Source organism: Trachypithecus francoisi, unplaced genomic scaffold (genome assembly GCF_009764315.1).
Source record: "Trachypithecus francoisi isolate TF-2019V2 unplaced genomic scaffold, Tfra_2.0 Lachesis_group3, whole genome shotgun sequence".
Taxonomy (NCBI): domain Eukaryota; kingdom Metazoa; phylum Chordata; class Mammalia; order Primates; family Cercopithecidae; genus Trachypithecus; species Trachypithecus francoisi.
In genome coordinates this window covers 105,004,081-105,024,771 of record NW_022681468.1, presented here as the reverse complement: position 1 = coordinate 105,024,771, position 20,691 = coordinate 105,004,081, and the positions used below count along the sequence as shown (strand labels likewise).

The following is a 20,691-nucleotide window of genomic DNA, read 5'->3' as shown; positions in this document are numbered from 1 at the left end:
TGACAGAGCAGGACTCTGTCTCAAAACAAACTCTTTTAGTAAACCAAAGTTTTTAATTCCAGTGTGGTCAAATGTATTGTCTTCCTTTACATCCTGTGCTTATTGTTCCAAGTTTACAAATCCATCCACAGGCTGAAGTAAGAAAAAAAATTCTCCTATATTGTCTTCTAAAAAAAATTCTAAGTAAAGCTTTTCAGAACTGTATTTTTGACTTACTTTTGCATAAGATGAAAGGTGGGGCCAATCCACTCTTGCTCTGTCACCCAGGATGGAGTGCAGTGGCGAGATCTCAGCTCACTGCAAGCTCCGCCTCCCGGGTTCATGTCATTCTCCTGCCTCAACCTCCCGAGTAGCTGGGACTACAGGCGCCCACCACCACGCCTGGCTAATTTTTTGTGTTTTTAGTAGAGACGGAGTTTCACTGTGTTAGCCAGGATGGCCTCAATTTCCTGACCTGGTGGTCTGCCCGCCTCAGCCTCCCAAAGTGCTAGGATTACAGGCATGAGCCACTGTGCCCCGCCCCAATCCACTCTTTTATCCCACTTAAAAGGAACTTGAGAAAACAAAAGAACATGGTTTCTTCTGTACAGAGCTTGGCAAAACTTGAGCAGAGACTGTGTGTGTCTACCTTGTGGTCTTCAGTTCCTAAGTGAATTCCTTTTCTTATCTTTTGCAACCAGGAAATTATTTCCTCCCATCAAACTTCTCTCTTCTTTTAGCTCTCTGCCTCCTGCAGAAGCACTGAACACCTGAGCATATAAAAGACTATAAGGTCTCTTCTGTCTTCTAGTACGTATATTTAACATGTAGTCCAGCTAATTATAGTTGGACTTAAAATCAGTATAAGTCTGGGGCTTGACTCCAGAGACAGTGTCAGGCATAGCTGGGCTCAAAGGCTGTTTGTTGACCGGGAGAATAGATAATGCTGCCTATTTGTTTCTGCTACTTCTGCCAGTGACCAGCTGTGGGGACTTGACCAAGTCATTTAATATATCCACCTCTGTCACTTTCCACACCCTGCCTTGTGGATTATGGTCACCTTCAGAGGGACTATTCTTCCTGTATGACCTGCAGGCCTAGCCAAGTCTGGACAGGGAGCAAGGACTCGCCCACACCTGAGGTCATGACTGCATTTGGTCAAAATTACCTCTTCTCTCAACATCTGCAGTCAGCTCTGGGGTCATTCACAGATAAGCACACACATAAGCGTGCTGGAAGTTTTATTCTCACCTGGTTAAGACTTCAGGCTCTGAAACCAGAAGATTGCCTTGGTTTGAGTCCTTGCTCTGACACTTTTAGCTGGGAGTCTTTTGGCAAGTTACTTAACTTCTTTGAGCTTCAGTCTCATCTGCAAAATAAGGTAACATAGGAGAAGCACTTAGAACTTTCCCACACACATAGTAAGTGGTCAGTGAAGACAAGTTATTATTACCTGCAACAGAAAATTTAGGAAGAGAGACTTTAGGCAGAAGAAATTTCTGTTCCAAGTCTCTTGATGCCTTCATTTTCTTATGGTTGAGAGTTTTGAAATATGAAAGGGCTTCCAGACACCCATTCCCTTGGGCACTATTCTGGGTTTCAGATTCTTATCTCGCTCAGCTTTTGGGTCAGAGAGGAGGAAAGGATGTCAGGGATCATAAACTGGCAGCCAGTGAGCTGCATGGGGCCCCTGGACATGCTGGGCTTGGCTCTTTTCATTTGAATTAATAACCAATATTAAAATTTACATTCAAGATTTCACTTAAAAAGTACTTCCAGCTTTTCTTGAAAGATTTAACTGGGCTGGGACCTCATCTCTACATGGTGCCCACCAGCTAAAAGCCCTTTTGGGTATGCCTTGGGCCTTCAGTGCTGTCGCCCACCCTCACTTGGCTCCTGTGCTGTAGGCATCCGAGTGTGGCACCCTCTCAGAAGCAGCTGTCGTAAGCTGCTTATGGGCCAGGACAAGACTCAGGGGTAGGCTGCTCCTGGAGAAAGTATGGCTAAAGAGAGAGGGGTCCCAGCGAAGTTGCTCCTGCCTTGTTCCTGTAGTCATCACCCTTTCTGCCCATGACCTTAGCAACCCAAAGAAGCTCCTGTAAGTAGACCAGGTGGATGAAGACTGGCCAGTTCCCACTGTCACTCACCCCTCTTGGACTTCTACTCTTACACTCACCACCCTTCCCCCCTTAATCCTTCTGAAACACTAGACTATACCATCAGCTTCCTCTTTCTCCATCACCTCAGGCAGAAACTGACAGTTACCTGCCCCTCTCCCCTTAGCCATTAGATCAAGCCCAGGAAGACGGCAGCACCATCTTCCCTAAGTGCCAGGAAGGGACCGGAGCATAGTTAGTGCTTATTAAATAGTATCATGATAACATGACACACGTAAAACACCTAGCAATGCTCAATAAACTCTGGTCCCCTTCCTCCCGACTCCAGTCCCTTGTTTTCCCCCTTTTCTGTCCAACCTCGTCTAAGTCTCCAGTAACACCTTAAAACAGACCTGACAACTGCCAACCCCTTTTACAATTCTCTAATAGTTTCCTGCTGTCTGCAGAATAAAAGCCCCTTACAAACCGGGCCCAGACTTCCCTCCGGCGGTATCAGATCGCATCATCCTCAGTCCTGGTCAGAGGGAGCCGTTCCGTGCCGTCCTCCCTCTCTGCCTTTGGTTGGTCTCCCGCCTGGAATGCCATCTCCTCCTCTGCGCTTGCCTGAGGTTTCCGGTCCGCCCCTGCTCCAGGTGCCCCAGGACGACTGCCCTGGAGCCCTCGCCCTGTCCATAGCCCTATTTCTGTGAAACTTTCTATCGCGGTCTGTCGGGAGCGCCGGAAGCGGTTTCCCCGGAGAGCTCCGGTCCAAAGAGGACCAGTGATGTCTTTGGAACTTTCTGGAATGTCCCGACTCTCGCGGCCCCCTCTGCAGCCCACGGAGCAGTGGGTCTAAAGTGAGCGCGCCTCCTGGAGCCCAGGTGCTACGGTTCCGACCGAGGATGCAGGGCTGGCTCTCGCCCTGTAGAGATCCCTGGAATAGAAGGAGCCCGGACAGTAGGCTGTGCTGACGAAGCGATCGCCGCCGCTTGCAGGGGCTTGTAAATCGTGCCCTCTTTTGTCAGAGGGAAACTGAGGCCCAGGGCAGACAGTGCTCCGCTAGGGGTTACTTAGGTGAGTGGCGCGCTCAGGCTTCGGCCTCTGGCCCCCCAGGGGATGGCTGTGGCCAGTAGCGGCGGCGGTCCCCGCCAGGTTCCGGGTGGGCGGCAGAGCCCTTCTTGGCCCGGCCTGCTGGGAGGGGCGGGGCGCGAGGGGGCGGAGGCGAGGGCTCGGGCGGGGCAGACACAGGTGCTCCGCATCCGGCCGGGGGGCGGCCCCGAGGAGCTTCATAAGCTGCCGCGGTGTTGGGCTGTGCGCCGCTCGCTGCAAAAATAGTGCCCACGTGCGTGCGCGTCTCTCGCCCGCCGGCTGGCCGGCCAGCCAGTCAGCCCCGCAGGGCTACACCGGCCCCATGGCCTTCCCACTGGTAAGAGCCGCCCGCCGCTCGCCTGGGCGGGGCCGCGTCCCGGCCGCACTAGCTAACGGTCCGCGCGCAGCCGGGTCCGGCGCAGCGGTACACCCATCCCCCGCCCCGTGCGCGCGAGTCCCGGGCGGGGCGCGGTCACGTGCCCGCGGGCGTGGGGCCTCGTGGAGGGGTGGAGGGCGAGGGGGGCAGGGAGCCTCCTCGTGACTCAGGGCCTTTGGGCTTAAAGGCGCCGCAGCCCTGCGGGGGTGGCCGGTGGGGCCTCCGAGCCGCACTGCGGCCTCCGGGCGGTCTCGAGCGTTATGTCCAGACAGGAGCTGACCGGACATAAAGGAGCATCGGCGCCCGGAACGTTTCTTTCTCACATTGCCGTCGCACTGGAGACCCGAAGCCGGGGACGCTGGAAGCTCACCCCCACTGCGGGTCTCTTTCGTACCCGGCGCGCGGTGGGGGGGCCCGGGTGGGACGGGGCTGACTACGTAGACTCGGTGTTCCGTGGGTATCCCCACGACGGCGGCGGTCTGGGCCCCTTTAAGGTGTAGGGATCAAGCCCCTCGTGCGGCTTCCCAATCCCGGGCAGGTCACGTGGCTTCACACCTTCGCTTGGCGCTGGAGAGGTGGTCCTGGGGGTGGGGCTGACCAGGTAGTGTGGCGCGAGGGCGGAAGACTGGCGGGGCTTCGAGCCCGGGAGACCCGTGGGGCTGGCGGCTTTGAGGTGGGTCCTGGGGCATGGGCGGGAGAGGGGTAGGGTTGCAGGCCGCGGAGGTGACACAGGCGGGGAGCGACCAGAGCCCGCTCTGGGCTGTGCTGTCCGGACCCTCAGCCTGGCGAGTGGGTGCATGTGGCCTCGCTTTCTGGTCATTCTCCTCAGTACGGGACGAGGTCAGGTGCCCAGACTCAGGGGCGGCCTCAGGTTTGGCGGAGCAGCGGCTGGGGCCCTGGACGGGTCGCTTCCCCGATGACGAGCTGGTTGGGCAGGCCTGTGCCCGCCTGGAGTCATCCGGGAGTGGGGGTACTCACCCACAAAGGCGCCCTCACCTTGGGGTGTCCCACCCGGCGTCATTCCCCGGAGCTTTTTCATCTCTCGTGGGTTCCTCATAGCTTGAGACGACCGAAGCTTTGCTGCCTCATTCCTAGGGGACCCAGGGAGGCCAAAAGGCCCTGTGAGCGGCGCCGCGCTGACCCCGTGACCGAGAAAAGCCAGGTGGACCCCTGGGCTCTTGGGTGCCTTCGTGGGCGCGCGCCTATTTTTCGGGGGCATTTTGCTTCCTGCAGCCCTGGTCCCTTGCACCGTGCTCTCAGCTGGGGTTCCTTCCATGGGGAAGAGAGTTGGGAGCCGAATTCGCTCTTAGAAGTCGGGGTGCCTCCCGCCAGGCCCTCCTGGGAGGAGGCCGCGTCCCTCCTCCCCCGCCCTGCGCCTGCACGCCTGGCCCTGACTGATGCCGCATTTCTCTGGCAACCGCTTCCCTTGGTCTCCGTGGCTACCGCCCTGCCTCCCCGCGCTCTCTTCTGGCACCTGAGTCCACTACTGGGCTGTGTTGTTGGTGGAGAAGAGGGACAAGTGGGTGGGGTTCCTATCCTGGAAGGCACAGGTGCACTGCCCGCCTCTTGCCTGCCCCTCAGGTGACGGTGCGGTCCCTTGCCAGCCATAAGAGTGTCTGCTAAGGACAGTTTGCACCCTGAAGCTCATGTTCCCTTTGAGTGTAGGGACACATGCTGGGTTAAAAAATAAAAATATATTCGAACAGGACCCAACCTTGGAAACCTCAAGTCGGTGATTGTTTTCCTGGTTGTTTTTTTTGCATAGTGAGAAAAGCTTGTGGAACTCAGTGGGGTTATTGGCTGTCGGAAAACCCTGGGGACGGTGTTTTGGGGACTCATCATTGGTCTTTTATTTGTCCTCATTGAGCACATGGAACTTGTGGCCGAACTGTATTCCCAGAGCAGGTTGCTGTAGAGTTTGGTTATTTATTTCTTTATTTATTTATTTATGAGACGGAGTCTTCCCCTGTCACCCAGACTGGAATGCAGTGGTGTGATCTCGGCTCACTGCAACCTCTACCTCCCAGGTTCAAGTGATTCTCCTGCCTCAGCCTCCTGTGTGGCTGGGATTACAAGCACACGCCACCATGCCTGGCTAATTTTTGTATTTTTAGTAGAGACAGAGTTTCACCATGTTGGTCAGGCTGGTCTGGAACTGCTGACCTCGTGATCCGCCTGCCTCGGCCTCTGAAATTGCTGGGATTACAGGTGTGAGCCACATCGCCTGGCCCAGTTTCGCTTTTTTAAATTTTTTGTCACGGCGATTTAAACTTTGGGTGGCCTGGCAGTGCCTGCTCAGTTTATAGAAGTAGAATTTGGAAGTTGACTACTCCGTATGTAAGTCAACATTTGTAATAAAAAAGTATGGCTGGGCGCCATGACTCACGCCTGTAATCCCAGCAGTTTGGGAGGCCGAGGCGTGCAGATCACCTGAGGTCAGGAGTTCAAGACCAGCCTGGCCAAAAAGGTGAAATCCCATCTCTCCTAAAAATACAAAAATTAGCCGGGTGTGGTGGTGGGCGCCTGTAATCCAAGCTACTCGGGAGGCTGAGGCAGGAGAATCGCTTAAACCCAGGAAGTGGAAGTTGCAGTGAACCGAGATTGTCCGCTGCACTCCAGCCTGGGCGACAGATCGAGACTCCGTCTCAAAAAAAACAAAACAAAACTTTGCTTCCCCCCTCTGAAGGGTTTGTCTTGTAAACAACTCCATGGTCTAGGCTCCCATGTGTGAGAGAGAGGTTGTGCTAGCCTGTGCAGCACATCAGAGGTTGAAGAGCTGATGCTTGTGGTGAATGATCATGGAAACGTTTGCAGTTTGGGTTAAGCCATAGGCGTTTGATACAGGAATGGTTCTGTGGGCTTATTCTTTCACTGTAGTGCACAAACCAGTGCCCATGAAGCAAAAAGTGGAGGAGGAAGATAAAGTAGTAAGACTCCAAGCTCAGCACCAAACTTAACTAGTGAGCTGATGATAATAGCTGCCTTAATAAGCATTTTCACTGAGCACAACTATTAATTTTACTCTTAGTCTTTAAAATGGGTTGCAAACTCAAACCCTACGGGGGCCAGAGGTAACATAAATGAGTGAAGGAGGAGGAAGGAAAAGTAATGGCTTCTGAACTGCAGAGTATATGCCTCTCTGAATGGAGCAGCCGCTAGCTGATTGTTGCCCAGCAAAACTGTGGGCCCAGAGTTGGTGGATCTTTGACTTGCTTCTAAACTGGTTATCTCTATTTTGATGAATCTCCTGACTTTTAAATGTAGCATTAAAAAATTTTTAAATACTATGGACCAAATGTAACAAGTCTTTAATGTTGGATTCAACCTGAAGGCTAGTTTGGAATCTGTCTTAAAACACCCCTTTTGGATTTCCCCGCTATTTTGCAGAAAAGGAAACAGGCTTAGAAATCAAGTCACAAGGCTGTGAAGTGATGGAATTGAGTGTGAACCTAGGTCTTTCTGGTGCCATAGTGCAGCGTATTATGTGTGTTCTGTTATGTCAAAGGATCAAGGGGTTATTGGTGGCATACATTGTAGAAAAAAGGTAGTGGTCTGGGAGCTGGTCACATTTATAGGCAAAGTGAACCTTAACTGCATTGGCAGGAATCCCAGTTGCTGTAGAAGTCAGTGTGGGTCTTCTGAGTGTGAGTACAGCAGTGCTGATGTCAGAAGGAATGTGCTGCGTCTATCATTCCACAATGTATGTCAGAGCAGTTAGCTGATCCTGAGAGCCCGAGGTCTGGAGATGCAGGCTCCTCCCACTATGGGGGTGACCCTCCCAACCCTCTGCACAAAAGACTCCTTTTTTCAGGACAGTTAAAATTTCAGTAACTTCTGAGGCAAGGCAAATTTGAAATTACATAATTGTTTTAAGACCCGTGAAAGTAAAATGGAGCTTACTAAATCTCACTTTGTCTGTCTTAGCTAAGATTCCCGTAATGCTGTCTCTCAGATTTCCAGGAAGAATTAATAAAGGTTAAAACATTTTTTAAATGCAGTATGTGGTAAAATCTTCTGAGATAAGCTCCCAGGGCATAAAATAGCCCTGCCCCAGAAACGAGGGACTGGGGTTTCAATTCTGGATAAAACTTAGAGTCCAGCATTGTACACAACTAAACTTACAGATGTAAAGATACGTATATTTTTTTTCTATATTGCATTTCCAAGATTTTTTTTTTTTTTGAGATGGAGACTCACTCTGTCGCCCAGGCTGGAGTGCAGTGGCACAATCTCGGCTCACTGCAACCTCCGCCTCTGGGGTTCAAGCAGTTTTTCTGCCTCAGCCTCCCAAGTAACTGGGACTACAGGCACGCACCACCATGCCCAGCTAATTTTTGTATTTTTGGTAGAGGTGGAGTTTCAACATATTGGCCAGGCTGGTCTCGAACTCCTGACCTTGTGATCTGCCCACCTCGGCCTCCCAAAGTGCTGGGATTACAGGTGTGAGCCACCGTGACTGGCCGCATTCTCAAGGATTTAAAGGAGTAAAAAGCATATTCAGAGCTTCTGCCAAAGAATTTTTTTCTGTGAGAATGCAAGCTAGATAGCTTTTTTTCTGTGAGACACAAGCTAGATAGCTTTCTTACCTGTGTCCTGGAAAGTTTTTGGAAAGATGAAAACTTTAAAATGTTACCTGCTTCTAGCTGCTTCTTAGCAACCTTTACCAGCAAAGCACTCAGCTATGAGTTCAGTGTTTATGGATTTGGGGGTGTGGAGTGTATTGGGGAGGGGAAGGGTGAGGTGACTAAAGTAGCTTTCTGCTGGTATTATTTTTGCATTTATAATGTTAGGTGTTGTCTGTGCAAACTTTCTCATTCATTGGTTTCAGGTCCCTTAGCTAAATGATTATTTTCTAAAGTTATGTTTAAGGGAAAATTAGAGTATTTGTACTTCTGTCTTACAGTTTGAGACAGAAATGCACACCAAACCTAAATATTAATATTTAGACTGTTGTCTTTAGTAGCTAGTGGTGGAGGTAGTAAAAGAATCATGGGATCAAATAACAAATTATTTTTTCTGCTATGGAGAAGTTGTGCTAATCTTACCCTGTTCTGCAAATCTGCTTTTCCTAGGCAGTATATAAACTGTACTGGCTCTGGGGAGAATTTGCCAGAAAGCCCCTGAGGCTAAAGGGTTGGAAGGAGTTTGCACCTAGAGGTTATGGTAAGGGAGGTTATGTAAAGAATTTTGCTTCTCTTTTTTGAATTAAGACCAAGAAGCACTGATTGCACCATTTACCGTTTCTTAAGCCTTTTAATATTTTATTATTAAGATTGTTTTTGAGACTAGGTCTTACTCTGTCACCCAGGCCGGCGGGCAGTGGTGCAATCACAGTTTACTGCAGCCTCAAAGCTCCCTGGCTCAAGGGATCCTTCAGCCTCAGCCTCCCAAGTAGCTGGGTCTAGAGTCATTCAACATGCTTGGCTAAGTTTAAAAATTTTTTTTTTTTTCAAGATGGGGTTTCACTGTGTTGTCCAGGCTCATCCTGGGCTCAAGCCATCCTCCTGCCTCAGCCTCCCAGAGTGTTGGGATTACAGGTATGAGCCACCATGCAGGCTCTTAAAGTCTTTTGGTCACTATGAACTTTGCTTCCTTTGCACCCAACATTGCAGTTTTGGAAATGTCCTTAGCTTTTTCCTGCATTGTTGCAGCCTGTTTTTTAGGTAAACCTGCTTATGAGAGTGTCTTATCTTCTGTGAGCACAGATTCCGTAAACTGAAAGTTTTTATGTTGAAGATAGGACCCACCCGAACAGTGCATTTCTCAGTTATAGTAAACTAGCTGAAAAAGAATGAAGTAAAATGTGCATGATGTATGTAATATTTCATATTTTCATAGGAAAATTGTCTGACTTGCTGTTAAAAGTTAGTATCCAAATTTCAGAGTGCTAAATTCACATTGTAGATGTAATTTCCAATGAATTTTGTTAGGTGTCATTTTAAAGCCCAATGTTAGGGATTATTTTGCCACCCTAATATATAATGTGGTTTTGATTAACTTGGACCTGGGAGGATTCCTGACTGAATGGGGTTGAGCTTTACTTTCAGTAGTTGAGGAGAACACTTAGGCGTGGATAACCTTTGAATTTTATTTTATTTTTTTTTTTTGTACTCCTGAATGGTGGAACAGTCCTTTTAAATTATAGTGAGTTAACACTCTCTGTTTTGATTTAAGGCATTCGTGATGAGTTCCCTTGAGGTAACAGGAGAATCCCCAGAGGGCAGGTCTAAAGGTTGGTTTGTATGCTAAAAATGGGTCATAGTTGCAAGTAGCTATTGATTCTGGGAGTAACTTGACTAATAGTGTTACTGGTTTCTTTATTCTTGGCCAGCATAATATGCTGCTTTATGTACCATCCTGACGGATTTAGCCCCACTGCCTACAATCCCCTTTGATAAAAGTGTGGGGGTAGCTCTCCTCTGTTGGAAGAGAACAGTTACTTTGAAGGGCAGGTTGGTTTTTTTGTGTCTTTTTACAGAACACTTAATCTCTTACTACTTAACACCTGTGCTCTCTGCATTCTGGCTTTGTGCTCCTGGGTTCTGGCCCTTCCACCATCTATCTGTCTCCCGTGTGTCTGCCCTTTCTCCTGAGGCTTTTTGTTTTTGTGTTTTTTTAAGCTGTAATCTTGGAATTGTTTTGAAACTCAAAACGTGTTAGAGACCTGTCTCCTACATATAACTTAGAGTTGACACCAAAGCCAGATTATAATCTCTGACATCCTCTTTTCATGGACTAGGAGAATTAAGTTTAGCATGAAAAGGGATTACCCTAATTTTATACTGTGAGCAGGGAATAAAGACAGAACTGGAACCCAGGTTTTCTCATTTCTACACTAGTACTTTTTCTAAAATTCATACACTTTCACCTCTGCTGCTCTCTTATTGTACTTAAAATGTCCATTTGGTTTGTAAGACTCTAACTTCCTTTTTATTTTCTTCTTATCTGATCGATCTTGTCTTGTCTTGGTACTTGCAAGTTTCCTTTTCTCCCCAAATGCCACGTTATTCACAGTTCAACCCTGTTGGATCATTCCTGTCTCCTTATATATACAGGAGGCCCATGTGTTCTGTAGAAGCAAGCACCAGTTGTCTGTTGTGTGCCCAAGTTTTAGATTGAGTTCTTTAGCCTTGGTTGTTCTGAAGACTTATACTTGTGATTGGACTACGGAATGCATGTGTCTGAGGTATGTTAAACCCAGAAGATAAGAAACAGAACCAATTTCTTCCTTTTCCTCATCAGAAATAACATCAGAACTAGGCAGGTAAAAGATTTAAAGGTTATTGCCAAAACAGGCATAGTGTGTAGGGGGTGGGAAAGACATTCTAGGCAAAAGGAATAACATGTGTAAGGACAAGGAGATATGAAACAGGGCTGTTTTTAGGCAACTAGAAGTACAATATTGCTAGAATTTTAAGCACAAGGGATACTAGCCTATGACCTAGTAATCCACTTGTGTTCCTATATGCAAGAGAAATGAGTACATATGAGTATAAAAAGGCATGCACAAGAATATTCACAGCAGTTTTATTCATAATATTCAAAATCTGAAGAAAAGGCAAGCTGGTTGTGGCGCCTGTAGCACCAGCTACTGGGGAGGCTGAGGCAGGAGAATCCCTTGAGCCTAGGAGTTCAAGACGAGTCTGGACCACATATCCAGACCCTGTCCCTAAAAGTAGGACAAAACAATAAACGCCTGTTATGTTGAGTCCCCCAAGACAGTGCCCAAATTAGATGATTGACTAGGAAGATTCACAGGACTCAGCGTATAGTGGTACTCATAGCTAAGCTTACAGCTAAAGGACACAGAAAAACCATCAAAGGGAAAAGGCACATGGGGTGAAGTCTGGTACAAGCTTCCAATGTTCATTTTCCGGGAGAGTTAAACAGGACATAGTTTAATTAATTCCCCACAACTGACAACATATGTAAAATGTCGCCAGCCAGAATAGCTTGTTAGAATCTGGGCACCCAGAGAGAGAGAGAGAGAGAGTGTGTGTGTGTGTGTGTGTGTGTCTCTGAGGAATGGTTAAATAGGTAGCCTCTGCCTGAAATGTACCAAAATTTCAGACTCCGGGAGGAAAGCCCATGTTCAGCATAAACCATATTGTTTGTTCATTTTGGGTATAGTAAGTCACTCAGTTCTGGGAATGGTGGGAACTCAAAATTTTAAGTTCCCAGATGGTAGCTAAAAGACACCAGTCAGACCTGTTATTTTAAATCTTTTCTGTACACCCTTGAGGAGGAATATGGATAAATATATATATCCACATCTATTAATATGTAGTACTGCACAGTAATAAAAATCACTGTTCTATACTTCAATGTGTAGACATGTCAGATACTAAGTTAAGTGGGGGAAAAAAGACCTAAAAGAATACCTACATGATTGCATTTATATGAGGTTCAAAAATAGGCAAAACTAATTGGTAATGACAGAAGCCTGAATAGTAAACTCTTTGGGGATAGTGTGGGAAAGGGCACAGGGGATCCTTATAGAATGTTGGAAATGTTCTTTATCTTGTTATGTGTGGTGGTTGCTCCGGCGTATACAGATAAGTGAATCTTAATCAAGATACATACTCATAACTAGTGCCCTTTTATTGAGAGAGAACACAACAGAATAAAGTAGGAATAGACTAGGAGGGTTCTAACTTGGCCACTAAGCTGAAGCCAGACCATGAAGGGTTTTATATGCTATTGATAAGGAACTTGGCCTTTACTCTGTGGAAGTAGTTCTCCAAGCTAGGTCTGTGCCTGCCTAGTGGTCACCAAAACCCTTTAAGAGGCCACAAAGTCAGAAGTATTTTTATAATTCTAAGACATGGTTGATTTCTCTTCCCCCACCCCACTGTGTTGACATTTGTACCGATAGTGCAAAAGCAATGGGGGTGGGTAAAACAGCTGGCACTTAGCAGGAATCAGGGCAAATGTCATTAAACTGTGGTAGCAGTCATTGTATTTTTCATGCTACACATTCCCAGAAAAGCCGGTGTCACTTGCAAATGTTCTTGAGGAAGCAGTAAAATTAATGTCATTAACTCTCAGCCCTTGAATATGTGCCTTTAATATTCTGTGTGACAAATGAGAAGTCAGTATAAAGTACTTTTACTTCATATCCAAGTATGGTGATTATCTCAAGGAAAAGTGTTCATGTGACTGAGTTTCAAGAATAAGCCTCTTTTTTCCTTGGAACACCTTTTTATCTTTACCAGAAGAACAACTAACAAATTATGGTCATTGAACTTTGGGTATTTGGCACACATTTTCTTGAAAATGAACAAAGTAAGCCAGTCACTTCATAAGAAATACCTCACTATATTTGTTGCCACTGATACAATTTGAGCACTGAAGGAAAAAAAAAAAAAATTTTTGGAAGACCTTTATCTGCCACCACATGAGCTTGACACTTGCCCCAATACTTAAAGACCCCTGATGAGATTGGTGGTACTATTTACTATTAACTAGTGTGTCAACATCTGTTATATTTGCATAATTCAGGCAGTATTTGTCAAATGACTAACATATGATAGAAAATCAGATGGGAGTAAAAGATCCATCCAAAATGCAAGATTGACCCATGTGTTTTAATGTAACAGCATATGAAGAGTACATATGGTTTCAGATTCCATATTGTAACTAATCTTTAAGAAGTTACCATTTGTTGAGAATTTGGTATAGTATTAATAGCCACAGTTGTCTGAAAATGGTATTAAAATACTCCTTTTTCCAACTACGTATCTGTGTGAGGCTGGATTTTCTTCATATACTTCAACCAGTATAACACATGACAACAAATTAAATACAGAAACAGACCAGAAAATCCCGCTATCTTATATTAAACCAAATAGTAAAGAGATTTGCAAAAATGTCAATGCCACTCTGTAAATTTTTTTTTTGTCTTGGAAAATCATTGTGTTAATATGTAATAGGTTTTTTAACGATTAATAAATCTACCCCTTTTCTATTTCTAATGGGTGCATATTGATATGACCTACTTACACAAAAAGCTCTTGAGTAATTAAAATTGAAAGTACTTAAAATTACCTCAGTAATTTTTGAGAGTATAAAGGAGTCCTGAGACCAACATGGTTGTGGACCACTGCCCTCTGGAGTAGGTGATTAGATTTGTACTTTCCAAAGATCCTTTAAGAATATCCAGGTAGGAATGAAGACCTCTTAAAAGACTCAGGAAATGTCCATAGGATTTGATAAGGCACAGTGAACTTGGTTTGAAAAAAAGGTGTTTCAGAATAGCATGTGTGGAAAGGGAGAGAAGCATCTGATGCTTGCCTTCAAGGATTAAAGAGATGAGTAAAGGCAGTAGAGATGGGGTACTCTATACGGAAGGCTGATGGGGATGCTAGGGAAAGACAGGCTGGCTATTAGAGGAAAGAGCAGGGTTAAGAAAAGTTCTAAACATGGGAGAGAGCTGATCATGTTTACAAAGGTGTGAGAGGTGTGGCAGGGATAACTGACCAAGAAGCCCTGGGGGTATGAGAAAAAATGAACTCCAAATTTGCTCTTCAAATAAGAAGAAGGATACCCTGTCAGTAAGTGCAGAAAAAGGATAGTAGTGGAAGCTGTGTCAGATTGGCGAGGGCAAGAGTAGGGTCATGTAGACCAACTGTCCAGAGCCTTTAGTTTCTTTTATTCCTCAGGAGAATTTATGAGACTGTCATTCTCACATTACAAAGAAAAAGACCTGCTTAGAGAAATTGAAAATATTGGTCAAAGTTCCCCCAATTAATGGAGCACTGGGGCTTAAATCAGAATCCCAGACTCCAAGTTCCCTCTTTCTTCTGCATCAAGGCAGCCTGAGAAGCTTTATACGGAGAGGTAATGGAGACCAGGTCCGAGAACAACTCTGAGACAACTCTGGAGCCTTTGTGTTTTTATTGATGGGGAATGGTCTGTGGTCCAAACCTAAAACCCCAAATCCCAAAATGACTTTAGTGGCTGAGAATTTTGACAGGGAGAAGAGGTAGAATTGATGAATATTTCTGTTGATGTATCTAAAAGCTTAAGAAAGGAGTCACTACCATTTATGAAGGTTATGAGTGAGGTGGTAAAAATACCTGACAGGAGTGTGATACGGTTCTGCCTTTCATGTGGTAACTGTATTGAGTGCTTGCAAATGCAGCAGATACTATGCTGGGGCACTGCTGAGATACAGGTTGTGAAGGACCTTTGTAGTTGATCAAATTGGTGAGCTAACAGTCCATACAGTTAGCAGTGTGACAGAAAAGTGATGAGAGTTACAATTTTAGTGACCATGTGCTTTCAATATTCTTGAGCTGTTTTGGTATGAAATGTTATCTAGTGTTCTCATAAACCTGTCCTGGAAATTGTTTTTTTTTTTTTTTTTTTTTCTTTTTTTTCTTTTTTTGAGACGGAGTCTCGCTCTGTCACCCAGGCTGGAGTGCAGTGGCCAGATCTCAGCTCACTGCAAGCTCCGCCTCCCGGGTTCCCGCCATTCTCCTGCCTCAGCCTCCCGAGTAGCTGGGACTACAGGCGCCCGCCACCTCGCCCGGCTAGTTTTTTGTATTTTTAGTAGAGACGGGGTTTCACCGTGTTAGCCAGGATGGTCTCGATCTCCTGACCTCGTGATCCGCCCGTCTCGGCCTCCCAAAGTGCTGGGATTACAGGCTTGAGCCACCGCGCCCGGCCTGTCCTGGAAATTGTAGTATTTCCTCTTCCAGACTGAGTTAAGAGAGCAAAAAGAATATTGGACAATAGATGTACCCTGTGAAAACTGAAGAATAACCAGAGATGGAAAGGGAGAGCCAGGAGAAAGTGATTCCTGACTTGAGTGGAGAATAGCTGAAGGATCAGATCCTACAAAAATGCAGAGTAAGATATCCTGGAAGTATCAGTTGGGTTTGGCAGCTCTGAAGTCATTAATTTGGGAGCAGTTGTTTAGTGTCTTTGGGGAAGGGGAGAGATTAGTGCTGGCAGGACATTGTAGATTGAGAGGACGAACAGGAGGTTAAATAAAGATCACATTTTCGAGAAGCTTGATAGTGTAGCAGAAGAAAGACGGCAGTGAATTGGGATATTTTAAATCAAGGAAGGTATGGTGGTTTTTTAAGGTGAAAGAGTCTTGAACATACTGACAAACTGAAGGAGCCAGTGGAGAAGAGAGGAAAGTCAGGTGATGCAGGGAGAGGAGATCTTGTATCTGTTGATGGATTCATCTTTCTGATAGAGGAAGAAGGTTAGGACCTGTAGCTTTATCTCATTTATTCCTGGTAAGCATTCCTGTCCAGCCCTGTTGGACCACTTTGTTTTCTTGAATTTACTGTGTTGTGTATCCTCTCTGTGCTTGTTCTCTGTGTGTTAATGCTCGTTCTCATGCCTGCTTATTGAAATTCTGCATTTTCATTATTGTCTGGCCAAAATGCCTGAATTGTGAAACCATTTTAGACACCCTGATTTATTCCTCTCTTCTGTAGCATTTTGTGCTTGATCTCTACTTACCTAACTAGATTTGGTTCTTTTTCCTACCTAAATAATTATCCTGAGGGTAAGGAGTATGTTTATATATATATATATATATATATATTATATATATATATATAAACATCTGTAACCTCAACATCTAACCTAGTGGGTTGTCAGTATTTATGAAATAATATTAGGTTGAACTATGTGAAATTGCCATTTTATTGGTTGAAAAAGGTAAAATACTGACAGTTTCATATGACCAATCTGATAAATTTTTATTCCTGACATTGCATAGAAGACTTGAGGTAGGACCAGGGAGAAGGTTAAACACAGAGAAACATCGCTCAGCAAACTATAGAGTCATTAAAGTAGAGCCAAAAACTTGGCTTTGAGTGAGCTAGTGACTAAAGCAAATAGAGAAATTTGGCTAGAAGACTTATTTTCTTCCATGAGGAAAATAGAATACATTCTTCATGAGAATCTTTAGCATGTCCTAATCTGTGGTCTGAATGACGTTTTTCTAAATGAGTGTTCATATAAGGGCTCTTCAAAATTGTAATAAAGAATATGCCCAAAATCCTGAGTATCCATTCTATAGAAATTTTGTTTAGCTTTATTGTTAGTATAAAACTAAAGGCAGGCCGGGCATGTATGTGGCTCATGCCTGTAATCCCAGCATTTTGGGAGGCTGACGCGGGTGGATCATCTGAGGTCAGGAGTTTGAGACCAGCCTGGCCAAACATAGCGAAACCCCATCTCTACTAAAAATATAAAAAATTAGCCAGGTGTGGTGGCACGTGCCTGTAGTCCCAGCTACTCGTTAGGAGTAGGCACGAGAATTGCTTGAACCCAGGAGGCGGAGGTTGCGGTGAGCCGAAATTGTACCACTGCACTGCTGGGCAACAGAGCGAGACTCCGTTTCAAAAATAAAAATAGGAAAAAAATAAAGGCAAATTGCCAGAGTACATCTCAGCAGAACCAGTTATTTGGGGCATCTAAGTATATTGCTTTCTGCTACTCTGGCTTAATTTAAAAACAAAGTCTAAATGTTCAAGACCAATGCATTTAAAAAACATCTGATTAAATGGAGAAAAAATGTTTCAGAAACATTTTTCGTGTAAACACATTTTTTGTCAGGAGGATTACTACACTCCGATCCATTTGACCCCAGTTTTAGAACTCTCTGGAGGACTGAGTAAACCTTGGGCCCTTCAAGCAGTCTTCTATAAATTTCTCAACTAGCTGTTAATCCATTGTACATGATTAATAGTAATAGTCTTGAAGGATCTTCAGCATTGGTATTATGTTGTCAAAGGCAAACTGAATAAAAATCAACCCAGAGATGGTAGTTGGCATTCATTTATGACAGATGAGTATCCCCAAATCAAGATTTTGAGCTGCCAGAATGGCCATCCTATTACAGTGCTGGGTCTGGGGAGTATGATATTTAAAGGCAGGGCCAAGGTTTCCAATTTTTTTTTTTTTTTTTTTTGAGATGGAATCTTGCTCTGTCACCCAGGCTGGAGTGCAGTGGCCGGATCTCAGCTCACTGCAAGCTCCGCCTCCCGGGTTTATGCCATTCTCCTGCCTCAGCCTCCCGAGTAGCTGGGACTACAGGCGCCCGCCACCTCGCCCAGCTAGTTTTTTGTACTTTTTTAGTAGAAACGGGGTTTCACCATGTTAGCCAGGCTGGTCTCGATATCCTGACCTTGTGATCCGCCCGTCTCGGTCTTCCAAAGTGCTGGGATTACAGGCTTGAGCCACTGCGCCTGGCCAAGGTTTCCAAATTAATTGTACATTTCTTCTATACAAATAAGTATAAAATTTAGGGATCTTATTATTTAAAAAACATGTCTACATAATGTGGGTTCAGATTTTTAAAGAAAAGGTTATGAGTGATACTTCCGAACCACAGATGGAAAAAAAAAACAACCCCAGTTATATGCTAAAACAAGTAAGCTTCTTGATGAACTTGGCTAGCATGAATAAGTTGAAACCATACCTCTGAGTAACAGGGATATAATTTAATAACGTGGAATTGGACATCTGACACTAATAAGGTATTTATTGAGCGTATCCATGTACTTTATGTATTTCTGACTACTACAAGGTCTGCAAAGTAGGTGCTACCCACTTTTTTTTTTTTTTAAACCTTTAGGTAACCAAGGCTCAGAGTGATACCTAAGTGGTAGACCTGGTGTTTGTATTCCAAAGCCTGTGTTCTTTCTGCTTTTCGAAACAATGATTCCCAGTTTTGAGGAGGAGGAGGAGGAGGAGGAGGATTTTCCTTTATGGAGGAGGGGAATGCTTTTCTTCAGACTATCTCCCTCACCTTTGTTGTCCTAGTTATCATGGCTGTAGGAAAACAGTTTCATGATAGGAGTGTCAGCTCTTATCTGTTGGAGAGGAGAAAATTGAGGCCTGATCTAAAATAACTTGTATTAGGGCCAGGTGCTATGGCTCATGCCTGTAATCCCAGTGCTTTGGGAGGCTGAGGTGGGCAGATCACCTGAGGTCAGGAGTTTGAGACCAGCCTGGCCAATATGGTGAAATCCCCTATCTCTACCAAAAGTACAAGAATTAACCAACTGTGGTGGCACACGCCTGTAATCCCAGCTACTCAGGAAGCTGAGGCAGGAGAATCACTTGAACCCGGGAGGCGGAGGTTGCAGAGAGCTGAGATTGAACCATTGCGCTCCAGCGTGGGCGACAAGAGCAAAACTCCATCTCAAATAACATAAAATAACTTGTATTAGGTGAGTTTCCTCAAAAGCCATTCTTTCTAACAATAGGTAGATAGGTAGAACTAGTTTTATCTTGAGGGTATTCGTCTCTATATCACCAGCATTAAACAAAGAATTGTTTTTAAATTTTTTAATTAAACAATTGTTTTCCTTTTACAGCATTGCCAAGTAATTCTTCCTGTTGACTCCTGGTTTTCGGTAGTATTAAAGTTTGTCCTCTATTAAGTCTCTGATTTATCTAAAAGCCTTCTTTCCTGTTAACAGTAAAAGACCAATAAGACCAACTAAAGGTCAAAAAAAGCTACAAATGACCTCACTTTATGGCAAAATATGCTAAAAATAAGGGCAGGAACTGTCAGGCAATAGTAGAATAACCAAGAGAAAAACATTTTTTCTCATGGTAAAACACTGGTCTGAATGCAGATCTATACACTAACGAAAGTTCAGATAGACCAAACAAAGTAAATGGGTCTATGAGTATGGGGTGGATAGTAGGTTTCTGTTTTGAAATGAGGAACTGTGAATTCATTTAACTGGACAGTTTAAAAGGATCAGTATTGGCTAGGTGTGGTAGCTCATGCCTGTAATCCCAGCACTTTGAGAGGCTGAGGCAGGAGCAACACTTGAGTCCGGGAATTCAAGACCAGCCTGGGCAACATAGCGAGACCTTTTCTCTGCGCGGGGGGAAAATAGCTGGGCATGGTGGCGCTTGTCTGTAGTCCAGCTACTTGGGAGGCTGAGGCAGGAGGATTGCTCGAGCCCCGGAGTTCAAGGCTGCAGTGAGCTATGATTGCAGCACTGTGCTCCAACCTGGGGGACAGACTAAGACGCTATCTCTTAAAAAATGTGTGTGTGTGTGTGGTGTGTGTGTAAATATACACAATACACATGTTGAGCAGCCCTAATCTGAAATGCTCCAAAATCTGAAACTTTTGGAACACCAGCATGTCACAAGTAGAAATAACACACCTGAATTCATGATGGGTGACAGTTAAAACACAGAGTTTAATTTCATGTACAGAATTACTAAAAAATATTGTATAAAATTAACTTCAGGCTATATGTATGAAATATATATGAAAAATAAATGGATTTGGCCGGGCACAGTAGCTCACGCCTGTAATCCCAGCACTTTGGGAGGCTGAAGTGGGCAGATCATGAGGTCAGGACATCAAGACCATCCAGCTAACATGGTGAAACCCTGTTTCTACTAAAAACAAAAAAATTAGCCAGGCATGGTGGCGGGCGCCTGTAGTCCCAGCTACTCAGGAGGCTGGGTGGGAGAATGGTGTGAACCCTGGAGGTGGAGCTTGCGTTGAGCCAAGATGGTGCCACTGCACTCCAGCCTGGGTGACAGCGAGACTCCATCTCAAAAAAAAAAAAAAAAAGAAAGAAAGAAAAATAAATGAATTCTGTGTTTAGATTTGGGCCCTATCTCCAAGATAGCTCAATATGCAGATATTCCAGAATCCAAAAAAAAAAAAAAAAAAAAATCAAAATCTGAAACACTTCTTGGTCATCTCAGATTTCAGATGAGGGTTACTGAACCTGTAGTGGATTCAGCCCTTAGGTCTGTTTGAATCATATCTCATCTTTTAATTAAGCACTTTAAGTCAAATGATTAGGAGGAAGAGTTAGGGGGTACCAGGAATAGAAGGGCCTGGAGTCTCCAGAGAAATAGTTGCCATAGGTCTTTGGTTCACTTAATGAGCCAGGAGATCCTTCCTCAAGGATCCCTGTCATGGCCTCTGAATAATAATAATAATTATTATTATTACTCTCTACTCTCTGTGTTCTTCAGAACTTCCTCTTTACTCCCATTTCCAGGCATATTCTGTCCAAGCCAAGGTGGCTTGGAGGACAATGTATGTATATAGCACATTGTAGTCTGTGTTATGGATGTTTACAGGATCGGGTCTTGGTTCTTTTTCTTTTTCTTTTTTTGAGACAGGGTCTTGCT

At 44.9% G+C, this 20,691-nt stretch overlaps 1 protein-coding gene and 1 long non-coding RNA gene across 6 annotated transcripts in view; one reads left to right on the top strand and one right to left on the bottom strand.

The window, feature by feature from the left end:
- Positions 1–510: 510 nt before the first annotated feature.
- LOC117071218 lies at positions 511–2,656 on the bottom strand. Its single transcript, XR_004432194.1, has 3 exons — positions 2,563–2,656; positions 1,231–1,348; positions 511–749 (listed from the first exon to the last, which is right to left on the bottom strand). It is a non-coding gene; the product is annotated as an uncharacterized LOC117071218 (long non-coding RNA).
- A 668-nt stretch (positions 2,657–3,324) lies between these two features.
- The window catches only part of CPEB1 (cytoplasmic polyadenylation element binding protein 1), a 100,694-nt gene continuing 83,327 nt past the window's right edge, over positions 3,325–20,691 (top strand). For 2 of the 5 annotated variants that reach the window (XM_033190953.1, XM_033190951.1), the window contains exon 1: positions 3,325–3,501. In XM_033190953.1, coding sequence (XP_033046844.1) covers positions 3,487–3,501 — 15 coding nt within the window. In that variant the 5' untranslated portion in view covers positions 3,325–3,486. Of the gene's footprint in view, positions 3,502–3,748; positions 3,922–20,691 lie in introns of those variants that run through there. The other 3 variants (XM_033190952.1, XM_033190950.1, XM_033190955.1) reach the window with 2 other exon arrangements.